This window comes from Neofelis nebulosa, chromosome 18 (assembly GCF_028018385.1).
Source record: "Neofelis nebulosa isolate mNeoNeb1 chromosome 18, mNeoNeb1.pri, whole genome shotgun sequence".
NCBI lineage: Eukaryota > Metazoa > Chordata > Mammalia > Carnivora > Felidae > Neofelis > Neofelis nebulosa.
Genome location: NC_080799.1, coordinates 14912877 through 14927335, shown reverse-complemented (window position 1 = coordinate 14927335; position 14459 = coordinate 14912877). Strand labels below are relative to the sequence as shown.

General features: G+C 48.4%; 1 protein-coding gene across 4 annotated transcripts in view; it reads left to right on the top strand.

Annotated features, from left to right (window-relative positions):
- The window catches only part of CALN1 (calneuron 1), a 528610-nt gene that overhangs the window by 128368 nt on the left and 385783 nt on the right, over window positions 1–14459 (top strand). For all 4 annotated transcript variants that reach the window (XM_058711417.1, XM_058711416.1, XM_058711418.1 and 1 more), the window contains one exon: window positions 12644–12768. In XM_058711417.1, the coding sequence (XP_058567400.1) occupies window positions 12644–12768 (125 nt within the window). The remainder of the gene's footprint in view (window positions 1–12643; window positions 12769–14459) is intronic.

Genomic DNA, 14459 nt, shown 5'->3' with positions numbered 1-14459 from the left:
GACACCTTCATCAGAGCTTTATGAGTTAAAACACTGACGAGCCAATCAGATCAGACAAAAGTTGGCTGAAACCATTGGAAAATGCGAAAAGACTATTTAAAATGTTGATCTGTGTTCACTCTCATGAATAATGAAACCTGGCCTGTATCTTTGAAATGGGATGGAAAATGACTACAGATGGCTTTTGCATCACAGTCAAGTGTGGGGCTTAGTTCAGGGCAAAGTTCTTAAAAGAGTTGTCAAACACAGAGGGTCACACACTTTCTGCCACCAACAGGGGAGTGATCCACATTTGCTGATCTTTTCTGAGATGGGGGATGCTGTTGGCCACACACACTTAAAGATGACACTTCAACAAAGGTTTGAGGAAATGGCTTCTTTTAGAGGAAACTCATGCTATGGAAAGAGCATTTTGAAAATCATGTTTTTGGAAATGTTTCAACCATGATGTGATTCTGTTGCAAAAAAAAAAAAAAAAAAAGTGAGCATGCTATCTATAAACTCAAATCTGCGAAGCTAAAAAATCTGGAAACAGAACTTTGTCAACCGCTTAAGAAATCTTCCAAATGAAGAGATCAAGTGTTTTTTAGACCCATTTGTTAAAAATACAAAAATGCGATTGCTTTCAGTTTGCAAAATCATCCATTGACATTAGGGAAGAAGAAACTTTACCAGCCAAATATCAGCAGAAATCTTGGTATGCCTGGAGGGTGGGAGTACAGAGTGAATATTGTAATTTAGTAAATACTGCCAATGACATTTTTCTTCAGTTTGGATCTGTGTCTCTTTCTGAGGTGTATTTTTGGTTACGGCAGATGTTAAAATCTAGTATGGAAATACACCCAACCTAAAAGCAGATCGTTAAATCACTGCATATAACAAAGTGTTATGGCAAGTACTTCAATAAGCATGAATGATATTAAATCACATTACTTTCCCCAAAAAGTCTAATTTCTGTGTTTTGAGAGAGAAATCATTCACTTAATTAAGCAGTGTTTTAAATTTATTAGTCTGGAGTTAGTTGCACGTAGACTTCTCATATTTCAGAATGTTTTCTATTTGTGCTTTCTCTATTTGTTTTAATAGACTTGTCAGAGTTTCGTCTAGTTTATTGCTTCTGTTTCAATAGCCAGCTCTTTTATCTGTTTTCTAATTCATCTCTTTCATTATTCCTGTTCCCTTAATTTATTTTGTCGTTAGTTTTCTAAGAAGTCAGCATTTAAGACTTACGTCGTGTTTATTTTTTCTCTTTAGGATAATGAAAGCAAATACCTAACATTTTATTTGAATGTTACTTTGCTGTATACCTCGAGTTATTTCCATTTTTGTTTTTTGAAGATAAACCTGTAATTTTAACTTAATAACTTGAACCTAGGAAGTATCGGAGAGCGTATATTAACAAATTCAATTTTAATGAATAAGTTCAAGGGATCGAATATACAACGTGGTGATTACAGTGAATCATATTGCATTGGGTACTCGAAAGCTGCTAAGAGAGTAGATCCGAACTGTTCTCAACACAAAAAAGACATGGTAATTATGTGGCACAATGGAGGTGTTAGCTAACACAAGGGTGATAATTGTTTTGCAATATTTAAGTGCATCGAATTGACTCATTGTACACCTTAAGCTTACACAGTGTGATAGGTCGGGTGTATCTCAAGAAAGCTGGACAAAATGTCATTGCAGCTCTTAAAATATTGACTTTTATTATTGTTTATTTTTTTAAGTTTATTTATGTATTTAGAGAGAAAGAGAGCGAGCGAGCACGTGAGCAGGGGATGGGCGGAGAGAGAATCCCAGGCAGGCTCTGTGCTCTCAGTGCAGAGCCCGACGTAGGGCTCCATCTCACGAACCGAACCACAAGATCATGACCTGAGCCGAAATCAAGAGCCGGATGTTTAACGACTGAACTCAGGCGCCCCAGGCCATGTTTTTAAATCGTTTTGTTGAACTACCTGACAGGGCTCTGTTTTCCTGACTGTACTTTGCCTGGTAAAACAACTTAACGGAAGAGAAAGAGACGGAAACTCAGAGCCCAGAGAAGAGCAGAGGACTAGATGTTGCTGCAGAGTAGGAAAACCCAAAAAGGCTCTGGAAGTTTGAGTTTTAGGTCCATGCTGGGGTAAAAAGTGTGGTCTTGGAGCCACAACAGGCAGGGGTGGGAACTGAGACCACGGTCTGGCTGTCCCTCCTTTAAGTGGAGACGAGACTCGGTCTGCCCACTGCTCGGCACAGTGGCAGAGATGTTTATTTCTGCCCAGACAAAGGCTCGAAAGGCTCCAGTGGTAAATCAGAACTCAAACCTGGAGTTCAGGGAAGTGCAGTCCAAATTTACACCGCGCGTGGGTGCAGGCATTCCAAGCCAAGCATGAAGGTACAAACTGGTCCTCAGCTCGGGAGGCCCTGTGCCCCGTGGCACCTGTGCCACGGACTCGACTTTCCCAGCGCGTGGGGCTCCAAAGGCAAGAGCTGCGCCTGCTGAGGATGCCACAGGAGTTCCTGCCACAGAAAGCGGTAGTCCAAGCCCGCCACAGTTCGCCGCCAGGCAACGTCCAAGAAGCACAAAGAGGAGGATCAGTGCCTTAAGAAATTGAGACGACAGACGTTCTGAAAGAAAATGTGAACAAGTAGGAACCTAAAAGGTGAAAGACTAGAAATTGTAACCAAAGATTCAGACCCGGTGCACAATGAGAGGAGGATTGGTAAGAGAAACCAAGTTAAATGGCCAGTTAAATGCAAAAGATGGTCTTTTCGATGCAAAAGTCAGTGGACAGGTTAAGCCACGGATTAAGTTACAATTGAAAACGAGAATTGGGGAATTTAATTTTGAGGAAATTGCTTATGAGGTACACAGATAAAAATAACGAAAACTAAAAAGAAGAATTCGGGGCACCTGGGTGGCCCAGTCGGTTAAGCGTCTGACTCTGGGGTTCAGCTCAGGTCATGATCTCATGATTTGTGGGTTCCAGACCTGCATCGGGCTCCGCACTGACAGCATGAAGCCTGCTTGGGATTCTCTCTCTCTCTCTTTCTCTCTCTGCCCCGCCCCCCTCAAAATATATGAGTAAACTTTATAAATTTTTTTTTTTTTAATGTTTTTTTTTTTAATTTATTTTTGGGACAGAGAGAGACAGAGCATGAACGGGGGAGGGGCAGAGAGAGAGGGAGACACAGAATCGGAAACAGGCTCCAGGCTCCGAGCCATCAGCCCAGAGCCTGACGCGGGGCTCGAACTCACGGACCGCGAGATCGTGACCTGGCTGAAGTCGGACGCTTAACCGACTGCGCCACCCAGGCGCCCCTAAACTTTAAAAAAAAAAAAATTAAAACAATGATTTAAGAAATGTGAAAGATACAATAATTTAACAGTTAAGATTTAGTCCAGCTCAAGTCATGATCCCAGGGTCATGAGATGGAGCCCCATGTTGGGCTCCACACTGGGTGTGGAGTCTGCTTAAGATTGTCTCTCTCTCCCTGTGTCCCTCCCTTGCTCGTGCACATGCGCTTGTGTGCTCTCTCTCTCAAAATAAATAAATAAATAAATAAATGGGAATTGAACTCAGAGGAAAGTGTGCCTCACAAGAAGCGACAGTGAGTTGAGTAATCGGTGAACTCGTGCAAGAGTCTAGAAAAGCTCTGGTTGTAAACGGAACAACAACAACGATGACGACGGATAATGGGAGGGCTTGAAAGGAAGGTTGACCCGAAACATCGGACGACAATAACACGGAAGAACGAGGCAATCCGGAAATGAGAAACAACCCATGTCTAACAGTCTGCTAATACCAAATGTTGGCAAGGCTGTGGGGCAAATAAACACGCTCTTAGACTAACCACCCGTCTTTCAAAGGCGTCCTCTCTCCACAGTGTGGGCTATACTTAGGCAGCCACTTGCTGCTAATGAATTGAATAGAGTGAAAGCGGCGGCATGTGATTTCTAAGACCAAGTCATGAAAGCTCCCTTCTATCTCTTGGATCACGTCTCCGGGGGAAGCCAGCTGCCATTTCGTAAGAACACTTGAGCAGCCCTACGGTGGTGCCCTCAAGGAAGTGAGACCTTTTGTGAATAGCTGTATGAGTACGCCATCTTGGAAGTGGCTCCTCCAGATCCAGTCACGCCTTCTGAGGGTGGTTGCCCTGGTCAATGTCTTGACTGCAGACGACTCATGAGATCTACTGAGCCAGGACGACCCAGCGAGGCAACTTTTGATTCCTGAACCACAGAACCTGTGAGACGATAAATATTTGTTGTTCTAAGGTACTCACTTCAAGGGCAATTTGTTACGTTCACAATAGAAAACTAACTCAACCACTTTGGAGAGCAGTTTGGTAAAGCCTGTGTGATATTTTATGTAGGTCTCTGGGCGGAAGAAATGTTGGCAAATATATACAAAGAGATACACACGAGGATATTCCCCGTAGCATACTTTGACGTCAGTTACCCAGTGAATAAACAAATTGCAACATATTTATACAGTGGAAAACTATGGAGCAGTTAAAAATAAATTAGGTGTATATACGTGGATTTGGACAAATCCCTAAAATTTAATGTAGAGTGAAATGGGCACGTTGTAAAAGCATATGTGTGGTGTGATATTATTTATGTAAATGTAAAGATATATACAGCAATACTATAATATATTCTATACAGTTACTAGCAAATGTAGGGGAATTTATTTTTTATTAAAAAAATTTTTTTTTCAACATTTTTTATTTATTTTTGGGACAGAGAGAGACAGAGCATGAACGGGGGAGGGGCAGAGAGAGAGGGAGACACAGAATGGGAAACAGGCTCCAGGCTCCGAGCCATCGGCCCAGAGCCTGACGCGGGGCTTCGAACTCACGGACCGCGAGATCGTGACCTGGCTGAAGTCGGACGCTTAACCGACTGCGCCACCCAGGCGCCCCAGATGTAGGGGAATTTAAAACATGGATGGGAAGGATGCATTTCACAGTGGAGGGGAGGAGGTGGAGGAATGGGAGAGGTGGGCAGGGCATCAACATAATCTTATTATTACTGTCAAAAAAAAATCTATGCCAAGTAAGGTAAAATATCAGCCTCTATTCAATCTGAGTGGTGGGTCCGTGCACGCATGATGTTATTTGCTCGATTTTCTATTTGCTTGAAATACTCTTTATTGCCATTAATGGAGATTTTCATTCTGCTACTATTTTGGGTTCTTTGCTTTGCGAGGCCTGCCCCTTCTCCAGACCAGCTTGCCTCTCAGTATATTGTTTTCTGCTTTTTGACCTGATATCGCCTCACCTACTCGGATATTTTCTTATGAATTTGCATTCTCATTTCATAGGCACCCTGCTCTCTTTCTTGTTTGTAAGGACATAACCAGAAACCGTAAAATTGTCCTCTTTCTTGGATCATATCACTGTTGACAGTATGTTCTTTGCTTTACATCTTCTTAAAAGTGCTTCCTCCTGTAATGATGCAGACTTTTCTTATGCAGACCCCCACGTTGGTGTTTTCTGCTTACTCATTCCTGTCTGATTTGAGCTCGATCCCAACTCTGTTTGCCAGTTGGCATGCCCCTGCAGATCTTCACAAGGGAACACAATTGTTTTCTAAGTGCTTAGTCAAATGCCCGGTGTCTGGCTGGCATTCACGTGGCACATCTTTGCTGGAGGAAGATCGGATCTTCTCGTCTCCCCGTTACGGAACTCCTGGGCTGTGAGGAGAAGACGTACATTTCTGGGGTGTTTCAGATCTTCTGCATTTCTTCCTAAATCAAAAGTAAGACATGAAAAGCCATAATCCACCTAAGTCTTTGCTCCTAGGGTCCTTCTCACGGACACCTGTGCCTGCAGCAAATTTCACATCTCCACGTGCAGGGCCTGTGCCCCCAACCCTCCCATTTCTAGCCACGTGGCCTACCGGGAGGTGTGATCCTTGAGTAGCCGGAGGTAAGGGGGTTGCTGCTTCCCAGTGGTGCCGAGGACAGCGGGGATTTGACCCAGGTTGCTTAAAAACAATTTTTTTTTAATGTTTATTTATTTTTGAGAGAGAGAGACAGCGTGTGAGCAGGGGAGGGGCGGAGAGAGCGGGAGACACAGAATCGGAAGCAGGCTCCAGGCTCCGAGCTGTCAGCGCGGAGCCCGACGCGGGGCTTGAACTCACAGACTGTGAGGTCATGACCTGAGCTGAAGTTGGACGCTTAACCGACTGAGCCACCCAGGCGCCCCGACCCAGGTTGCTTTTAAAAAGCAATTCCCACATAGTCTGGAAGGGAGATAGCCTGATGTCATGGTTGGCCATTCCCGAGCCCCTGAAATAGGAGAGAGTTTGGGTAGCCCCTTGTATGCCCCTTGTATGTTGGGCATTTGATTAAGCGCTTCTAAAACAATCGTGTTCCCTCTTCAAGATCTGCAAGGGCATGTCTCCTGGCTGCACAGGCCGCTCTGGGAAGTCCGTAGTCGATTCCGTGCTCACCCCAGGCGCCCGCGGAGAGCGCAAGCTCCAGCTGAGGTCTTGTCCCTCCTTTCCAGAGTCCGTCGAAGACTTTAAAAATTCTTAAATCCTTTGAAAAAGTTTCAGAGACAAGTAAAATGCCTTTCTCTAGATTTCTTCCCCCACCTCCCCATCTCTGAGGTCCATTACCAGAACCTATACGACCTAAATAAAGAGCAGTGCTTCTCAAACTGTTCGTGGGGAAGGATTAGTTCGAACATGAAGTCAACTGGTCCCCTGCTCAGATGTGGGGACAATGCTATAAATTGCTGTAAAAATTTCTATGCTGTCTTTCAATTCCTGTCCTTATCTCGGTGCGGACCAGCAGTAAGCCATGTTCGACTGGCAGTGGTCCACAGACCACACTTTGAGGAGTCCTGCAGAATTACATTTTGGTGCAGTATTTGTCCCGAATAATAATATCAGCCCACAGCAGCGTGCATGAGTCTTTGGGACGGTAGACAAAAACTTGGAAGGTGTATTAGTCTGGGTTCTCCAGAGAAACGTAACCAGTAGGGATGCCTAGCGAGATTTATTATAAGGAATTGGTGCACCCGGTGATGGAGGCCGAGAGGCTCCATGAAAGGCGGTTGGCAAGCTGGGGACCCAGGAGAGCCAATGGTGTAAACGCCAGTCTGCGTTGGAGTCTGAAGGGGGGGAGAAGATGGTGTCCCAGCTTAGCAGTTAGGCAGAGAGAACGCATTCTCCCTCCCTCTGCTTTTTTGTTCTCTTCAGGCCTCTGGCAGGTTGGATGTGCCCCGCCCCCCCCACCTTGGGGAGGGCAATTCCCACTCCCACCCCCCCGCCCCGAGCCTAATGACTGAAACGTTCATTTCATTCAGAAACACTCTTACACACCCAGAATAATGTTCAGTCAAGTTGGCACATAAAATTAACCATCCTCGACGGGCATCATCTCAAGTCGATGTGAGTGGGTCTCTTCTGCTTATTACTCTGCCAGGAAACATGCCAGTTCCTTGCCCCTAAAAACAGAAGCCGCTCCTTCCTTCCTCTCTCCCTGTCTCCCTCCTTCCTCCCTCCCTCCCTTCCTCCCTCCCTCCCTTCCTTCCACCCTCTCTTCATTCCTCTCTTTCTCTCTCTCCCTCCTTCCTTCCTACCTTCCTTCCTTCCTCCCTCCCTCTCCCTTCCTTCTACCCTTCCTTCCTGTCTCCCTCCTTCCTCCCACCCTCTCTTCGTTCCTCTTTCTCTCTCTCTCCCCCCTTCCTTCCTCCCTCCCTCCCTTCCTTCCACCGTCTCTTCATTCCCTTCTCTCTCTCTCTCTCCTAACTTCTTTCCTCCCTCCCTCCCTTCTACCCTTCCTTCCTCTCTCCCTCCTTCCTTCCACCTTCCTTCCTTCTTCCCTCCCTACCTTCCTTCTACTCTCTCTTCATTCCTCTCTCTCCCTCCCTCTTCCTTCCTTCCTTCCTTCCTTCCTTCCTTCCTTCCTTCCTCTCCCTTCTACCCTTCCTTCCTCTCTTCCTCCTTCCTTTCATCCTCTCTTCATTCCTCTCTCTCTCCCTCCTTCCTTCCTTCCTCCCTCTCCCTTCCTTCTACCCTTCCTTCCTCTCTTCCTCCTTCCTTCCACCGTCTCTTCATTCCTCTCTTTCTCTCTCTCTCTCCCCTCTTCCTTCCTTCCTTCTTCACTTCCTTCCTTCCTCCCTCTGTCCTTCCCTTCCTCCCTCCCTCCCTCCCTTCCTTCCACCCTCTCTTCATTCCTCTCTCTCTCTTTCTTTCCTTCCTCCCTTCCTCCCTCCCTTCTACCCTTCCTTCCTCTTTCCCTCCTTCCTTCCACCTTCCTTCCTTCCTCCCTCCCTCCCTTCCTTCTACCCTCTCTTCATTCCTCTTTCTCTCTCCCTCCTTCCTACCTTCCTTCCTTTCTCCCTCCGTCCCTCCCTTCCTTCCTTCCACCTTCCTTCCTTCCTCCCTCCCGCCCTTCCTTCCTCTCTTCATTCCTGTCTTTCTCTCTCTCTCTCCCTCCTTCCTCCCTCCCTCCCTTCCTTCCTTCTACCCTTCCTTCCTCTCTCCCTCCCTTCCTTCCACCCTCTCTTCATTCCTCTCTTTTTTTCTCTCTCTCTCCCCTTCCTTCCTTCCTTCCTTCCTTCCTTCCTTCCTTCCTTCCTTCCTTCCTTATTTTTAATCTTATTTCTAGTATAGTGAACACATAGTGCTATGTTAGTTTCAGGTTTGCAACATAGTGATTCAACAATTCTACACATTACTCAGTGCTCATCAAGATAAGTGTGCCTTTGCTCCCTTTCACCTGTTTCACCCTTCCCCCTATACCCACCCCCTTTTTAGCCTCCTGATACCTTGCCCTCGAGGTGACAATGAAGCCAGCCTCCCCGGTGCCCAGGAAGCAGACTCATCTTCAGTTCTGGTGCTTTCCTTTCGAATAGCTCCTTGCTCCTGATACAGCTGGCTGCTTGCTGAGAGCACGTGGCATTGGGACCCCCCCCCCCCCCCGCCTCCCCCCCCTCCCTTGTGCTCTGCTGTTCACACACCAGATCCCTCAGCACCCGGGTGCACATTGCCATTCAACTTCTCTCTGAAGCTCGCCCTCTGCCGGGTCCTTACTGATCCCCTCTTAATAACCCAGCGTGTTTTATTTTCAACCTACTGAATCTGTGGTCTCTTTGCCCTGCGTCCTGCTTCATACAATCTTCAGCAGATAATCACTGGTATTGTTGGGAGTATGTCTAGTATTAAACCCAGTGCTTTCTGGAATTTATCTTTTTTCACATTTACAAAAGTACTGTTCGGTGTATATCAAAACCCCATTTTTGCATAGGAGGAGAGTGCTGCTAACAGAGGTTAGCAACTTACCTCTGTGGCCCATAAGGGTAAGAGCTAGAATTTCAGTCCCAACCCTGGATTTGACCAGCAAGTTCTGACTCCTTACCATGAAACTGCACTGCCTTACAGAAAATACAAAAAAAAAAAAATTGTCCATATGACATACCGTCAAATTAATATCTCTCGATGAATAAAATCGCCACTGAAAAAATATTTCTTGGAAAGAAGGATCCATCTTTAAGTTCCGGTGCAGGATCGTGTTTATCTCTGCTGCTGAACTTGTGTGTATTTCCCTTCCTTGGCCAAAGAGACCATCTGAAAGCTTGCGTTTCCCCAGGTGGCGTGGAGTGAAATTTAGTTTTTAATTGCAGCGGCTGTTTTTAGCTTCCTTGGGGTTGTATTTATTCCTCCCTTTCTTGAACACGACTCCATTTGTCCACGCGCAGGGTCCACTTACATGTTTCCTTTCCCCACTCTACGTGGAGCGGTTGGGGGCGCAGGCTGGGCGCCCTGATTGTGAGCCTACTTTTGCAAGCTGCTTTTTCCAGAAGCAAATCATGTTGGTCTGTCAAATGGGACTCACTGGTGGCCAGTTTTCTCTGCAAAGTGCTCCACATATATTCTGTGACTGGACCCGGGGAGGGGCTTGGATTACATCTGACCGAGTATAACCTTGTCACTGTGGCTGGAGGCATTTGCGTGGTGCCCCCAGAGCGTCAGACAGACAGGCTCATAATGGGCAGATGTTTATAAAACGCGGACAACCTAGAATGATGGGTGGTGAAAGGGGAAGGGGATGTTTTCTGTGCATGTGCCGAGCTCAGCGGCCGGTGGTAGGGGGAGACTCTCCCCTGGTGGTGAAATTAGTGTCTTTCCATGTTTGTACGACTTAGAAATTAAGATAACCGCCGATAAAGCCGACTGGGTCCTGCGGCCAGTGCTGGGAGGGAAGCTGAAGCCAGTGTTGGGAACTAAGCACAGCCCATGGCCCTGTCCCCAAATTAGGATCGGCCCTGGCAAAAGGGAGGGTGCTCCTAATTCAGACACCTGATTCTCACTTTTCACTGTGTTTGGTCTGAAAATCTACGCTCGGTGAAAAGAGGAGATGGTAATTGAAGTGTTTGTCCAAGAGAAAGCTTCTTGTATTGAACTTCTTTTGATGTTTATTTTTGAGAGAGAGGTGGAGGCGAGGGGCAGAAAGAGAGGGAGACACAGAATCCGAAGCAGGTTCCGGGCTCTGAGCTGTCAGCACAGAGCCCGATGTGGGGCTCAAACCCACGAGCTGCGAGATGATGACCTGAGCCAAAGTGGGACGTTCAACCGACTGAGCCACCCAGGCGCCCCAAAAGACTCTTGTTTTTTATGTGTGAGGATTCAGCTGCGAGGCGTGTCTGACTTCTAATTAGCTGAGAATGTTCCCCCTTGTAATTGACCAGCGTAGACGCGCTTTGTAACTAGCATCCTGCCGTTCGTGATTGGCTGGCGGATGCAGGTTTTGTTAGCCGGGGAGGGGTGAGTGTGGTTTTGGAGACTGATGGCTGGCTCTTGCCTCAGCCGTGTGTCTGTTTTACTTTTGGGGGACCCAGAACATTTGTGAGAGATGTCCCGGCTGTTACGATGAGTGAAAAGTACCTTTGAGAGAAATCGAGAAATCAGGAAGTGTGGCCTATTTTTCAGGAAGATAATTAATTCGTTTTTAGACATCTTGAGTTTGAAATGAGAGGTTGACATCCGGTGGAAATGTCTGGTGCTTGGCTGATGCTGCTTAGTGGAAATAGCACTAAGAAGGCCTGTGTTCTAGGACTGATTCTTCTGCTAACCAGCTCTGTGTTCCGGGTCAAGCCCCGTAGCTTTTAGGTGTCTCGTTGGTTAGTTTGTAAGTCAGCGGCTCTCAGCCCAAACAGGGACCTGCCGGTGTGTGCTCTGGACTGGAGAGAGGGTGGGGTGTGGGTCCTGCAGGACTTGTCACTTGTCACCGGGTGTCCCTGGTGCCTGCCGGCTCCAACCTCCCACGGTTAGGGCAGTTCTTGTCACGAGTGTGGGTTTGAGGGACAGCAAGGCTGGATGTCCTGAGCGGTCATCCTCAGAGACGGGGTGGGGGGGTGTCTTCCTGTAATTCATAGCTTGTACCTCATCAGTGCCTGGAGGGCCCTTGGGGCTGCTCCCTCTTATCGTACAGATGCAAACCGTAGTAAGAAATAAGACTTCACAAGTGGCTTCTCTGGAGAGTGAGGGATGTGTGGGGAGAGAGCTCAGGAGTTATCTCTCTCCCACAGAACCCTGGCAGAGAGGCCCTCACCTCTGCTTGAATGCCCCCAGGGGTGGGGAGATCACCCCTTCCAGTACTGCCCAGTTCACCTTCCCGGAGCTCTGTTAAGAGGTGTTCTTTACTCACAGCCTGTAATGGACTCCCCGTACTTCCTACCTGTTCCCTAATTCCACTCAAAAGGGGATCAGTCCTCTTAGTCCCCTTTCCAGATAGGGGAGCACAACATGTGTCCCAACACGCTCAGCGGCTCCCTCGCCGTAACAGAGAGTCGTGTTCTCTGTGCTGTGGAGAAGCCCACCTTTCTAGCTGCCTTGTCTTTCTCTTTTGCATTTGCTCTGTCTCCCTATGCTGCCTCTTTCCTCCCTCTTCCCCTAGCCTGTGTCGCACTGGTGGGACCTCTTAAGCCCCAGGGCTGTCTTCTGGGCAGAGGACCTTTGCTGGTCTAAGGAATGCAGTAATTCCCTGTAAGATTCTGGAAGCAGCTTTGTTCTGGGACACTGAGTGCCACGCACCTTTCTGGCAGGGCGGGTGGCGTGAGTGGTGTCCCAGAGGGCTGCGCTCATGAGCGGCTTTGACCAGCAGGTGTCTGCACCCAAGCCTGGCACGGGGGCCGCTTCTCCCAGGTGCGGAAGGTTGTCTGTATTTACTTAGGGCCTGCCGTTTCCCACCCGATTCGGGTGCTGTGTGAGTGAGTGGCTCATCTGCTTTACCTGAGAGAAGTCAAACCCTTGGATCTCCACACGGTCACAGCTGAGACGCCCAGTCCCCGGGGAGCCCAGCATTTCTGAGATGTGCGTTCCTTAAGGAGCACCAAAAAAGTTTATCGGGCCAAGTGAAGGAGCAGGGAGGCTTCTTCTTTGCCTGGAGAGGACAAGGATGTGATGATGACATGATGTCCCACGGCGTGCAAGGACCACATGGTTCCAACTCACGAGTAAATCGGGACAGTTGTTCAGGCCATGGGGACCCTGGGATTTTCCGACTTTCCCTCTAGAAATGTGATGGTTCTTTTAAAAGTGACAACCGGCCATCTGAAAACCAAGGTGGTCCTTTCAGGAAGGAAAGAAGGAACGGACGGTGACCTCTTTCTCTCCCCACTCCCGCTTCTCTGTGAACAGGGAGAAGATGCCTTTCCACCACGTGACCGCTGGCTTGTTGTACAAGGGGAATTACCTCAACCGATCTCTGTCCGCGGGCAGCGACAGCGAGCAGCTTGCTAATATCTCCGTGGAGGAGCTGGACGGTAAGGACCCCGCCCTGTCTGGGAGGTCAGCCACCCACGGGAGGCATCTGAGGCGATTGTGCGTCTACGGTGAAAGCACCAGACTCCGGCCACCAGCTGTGGCCAAGTCTAACGGTGGTGCGGACGGGAACGGGCTCAGAGATAAATTCTGCATAAATGACTTCTTTGTGCGGGACAGACCTCGTTATTTGGTTTCTTTGTACACGGACTGGGGGGACAGCCTTCAGCTCCCAAAATACATTTTCCAGTTTACGGAATCTTTATCACCAGTGGCGTCGTCCTGTTTCCATATTGTCATTTACGCAGGGCCCAGCTGTAGGGGAGGTTTTAAGCCCTGCTAATGGCTGTCTCTTGACTTGGGGCCATGGTGCTTTGAATCCTGCCCAGATCAGAATCCTCTGGAAGCCTAGACGCGGTGGGAATGGACAGCAATTATTTTAATTGCCTCTGTTCCTTTGTTACACAGTGTAGTCCTGGGTGTTCAGGGCAGGGATAGGGATGGGAACACCATGACTAAATTCATCCTGGGACCGTGCCCTGTCGTCTCCTCATTGGTAACCCCCTGATTAAACAGCAAAATTACAAAGAGGAAGAAGGACTTTATTTCTTCGAGAATCGAAAATGAGGTGGAATCAGCCAGATGTTCAGCTAGGTGTTACATCTGCAGAGGCCAAGCCAGAATCCGCTCTCCCCGACGTTTTGGGATGCCGTGTTCCTTGTGAACACCATTTTAAAGCATGGAGTTGAAATTTGCTTTCTAGAGAGAAGTCAGAGTTACCCCCGATGGCCCACCTATTTGCTTTTAAGTGACATGGTCTGACCAGCGTGCTGTCTCCGTGCAAGAGGGGCACCTCACGGCCGTTACTCGCAAGAGGAAGGTGGGGAAATCCAGCTCTGGGCCAGCGAAGCCCAGCTTGCTGCAGACTGGGCAGGAGTGGAGGAAGGCGGAGGGACAGGGCCGTCTGATAGCCTTTCCTGCTCTTGTCCATTTTGATTGCTTGCTCGTCTAAAAGACTGGCTTATTTATATAAGTAAACCGTAAGGCAGCAGAGGCTGGTGGGTAGGGTTCCCGGTGGGGGCATGGGACAGGAAGCAGAGCCAGGCTCGCCCCCGTCTGGACAGAGGCTGGTGGCAGGAGAGGAGAGCAGGACCCTCGGGGGATCTCCTCGGCTTCAGTTGGCCAGAGGACATTCGGACACAGAAGCAGGCAGTAGAGGCCTGACTGCCTCCAAAGCCAGGTGACCATAGAGAAGGCCAAAGCTCAGCTAGTATGTTGAGCGGGACCCAGGCTTCCCCGGACCCCCGGGGAGTCCGCTTAGGGAAGTGGTGCATTGATTTGGGGGTGTGTCTGCATTTGTGTTTAGTTGAGTAGGTCCCTGGGCTCAGTCATCGGCAGGAGGGGCTGGAAGGCTCCGTGAGTAGAGGCCGTGAGATCCGGGCAGAAAGTCCTTGTGTTTAAAGGTGACTCTTAAAGAGGTCGAGATGACTAACCAAAGGGAGTTTGGAAATCACCTGTGGCTCTCACAGATCCCGGCTTTCCCTTGCCTTTTCCCTTCCCTCCCAGCGTTGCTCTGAATAATCAAGAGATGATTTCTCCTTAGAGCATCGGCTTTTTTCTCTGTTAAATCTGGGCCACTGCCAGGGCGCACAGCTTTTCAAGAGGGCTGCGGGCTGGATTTTGCCGTCGCCCC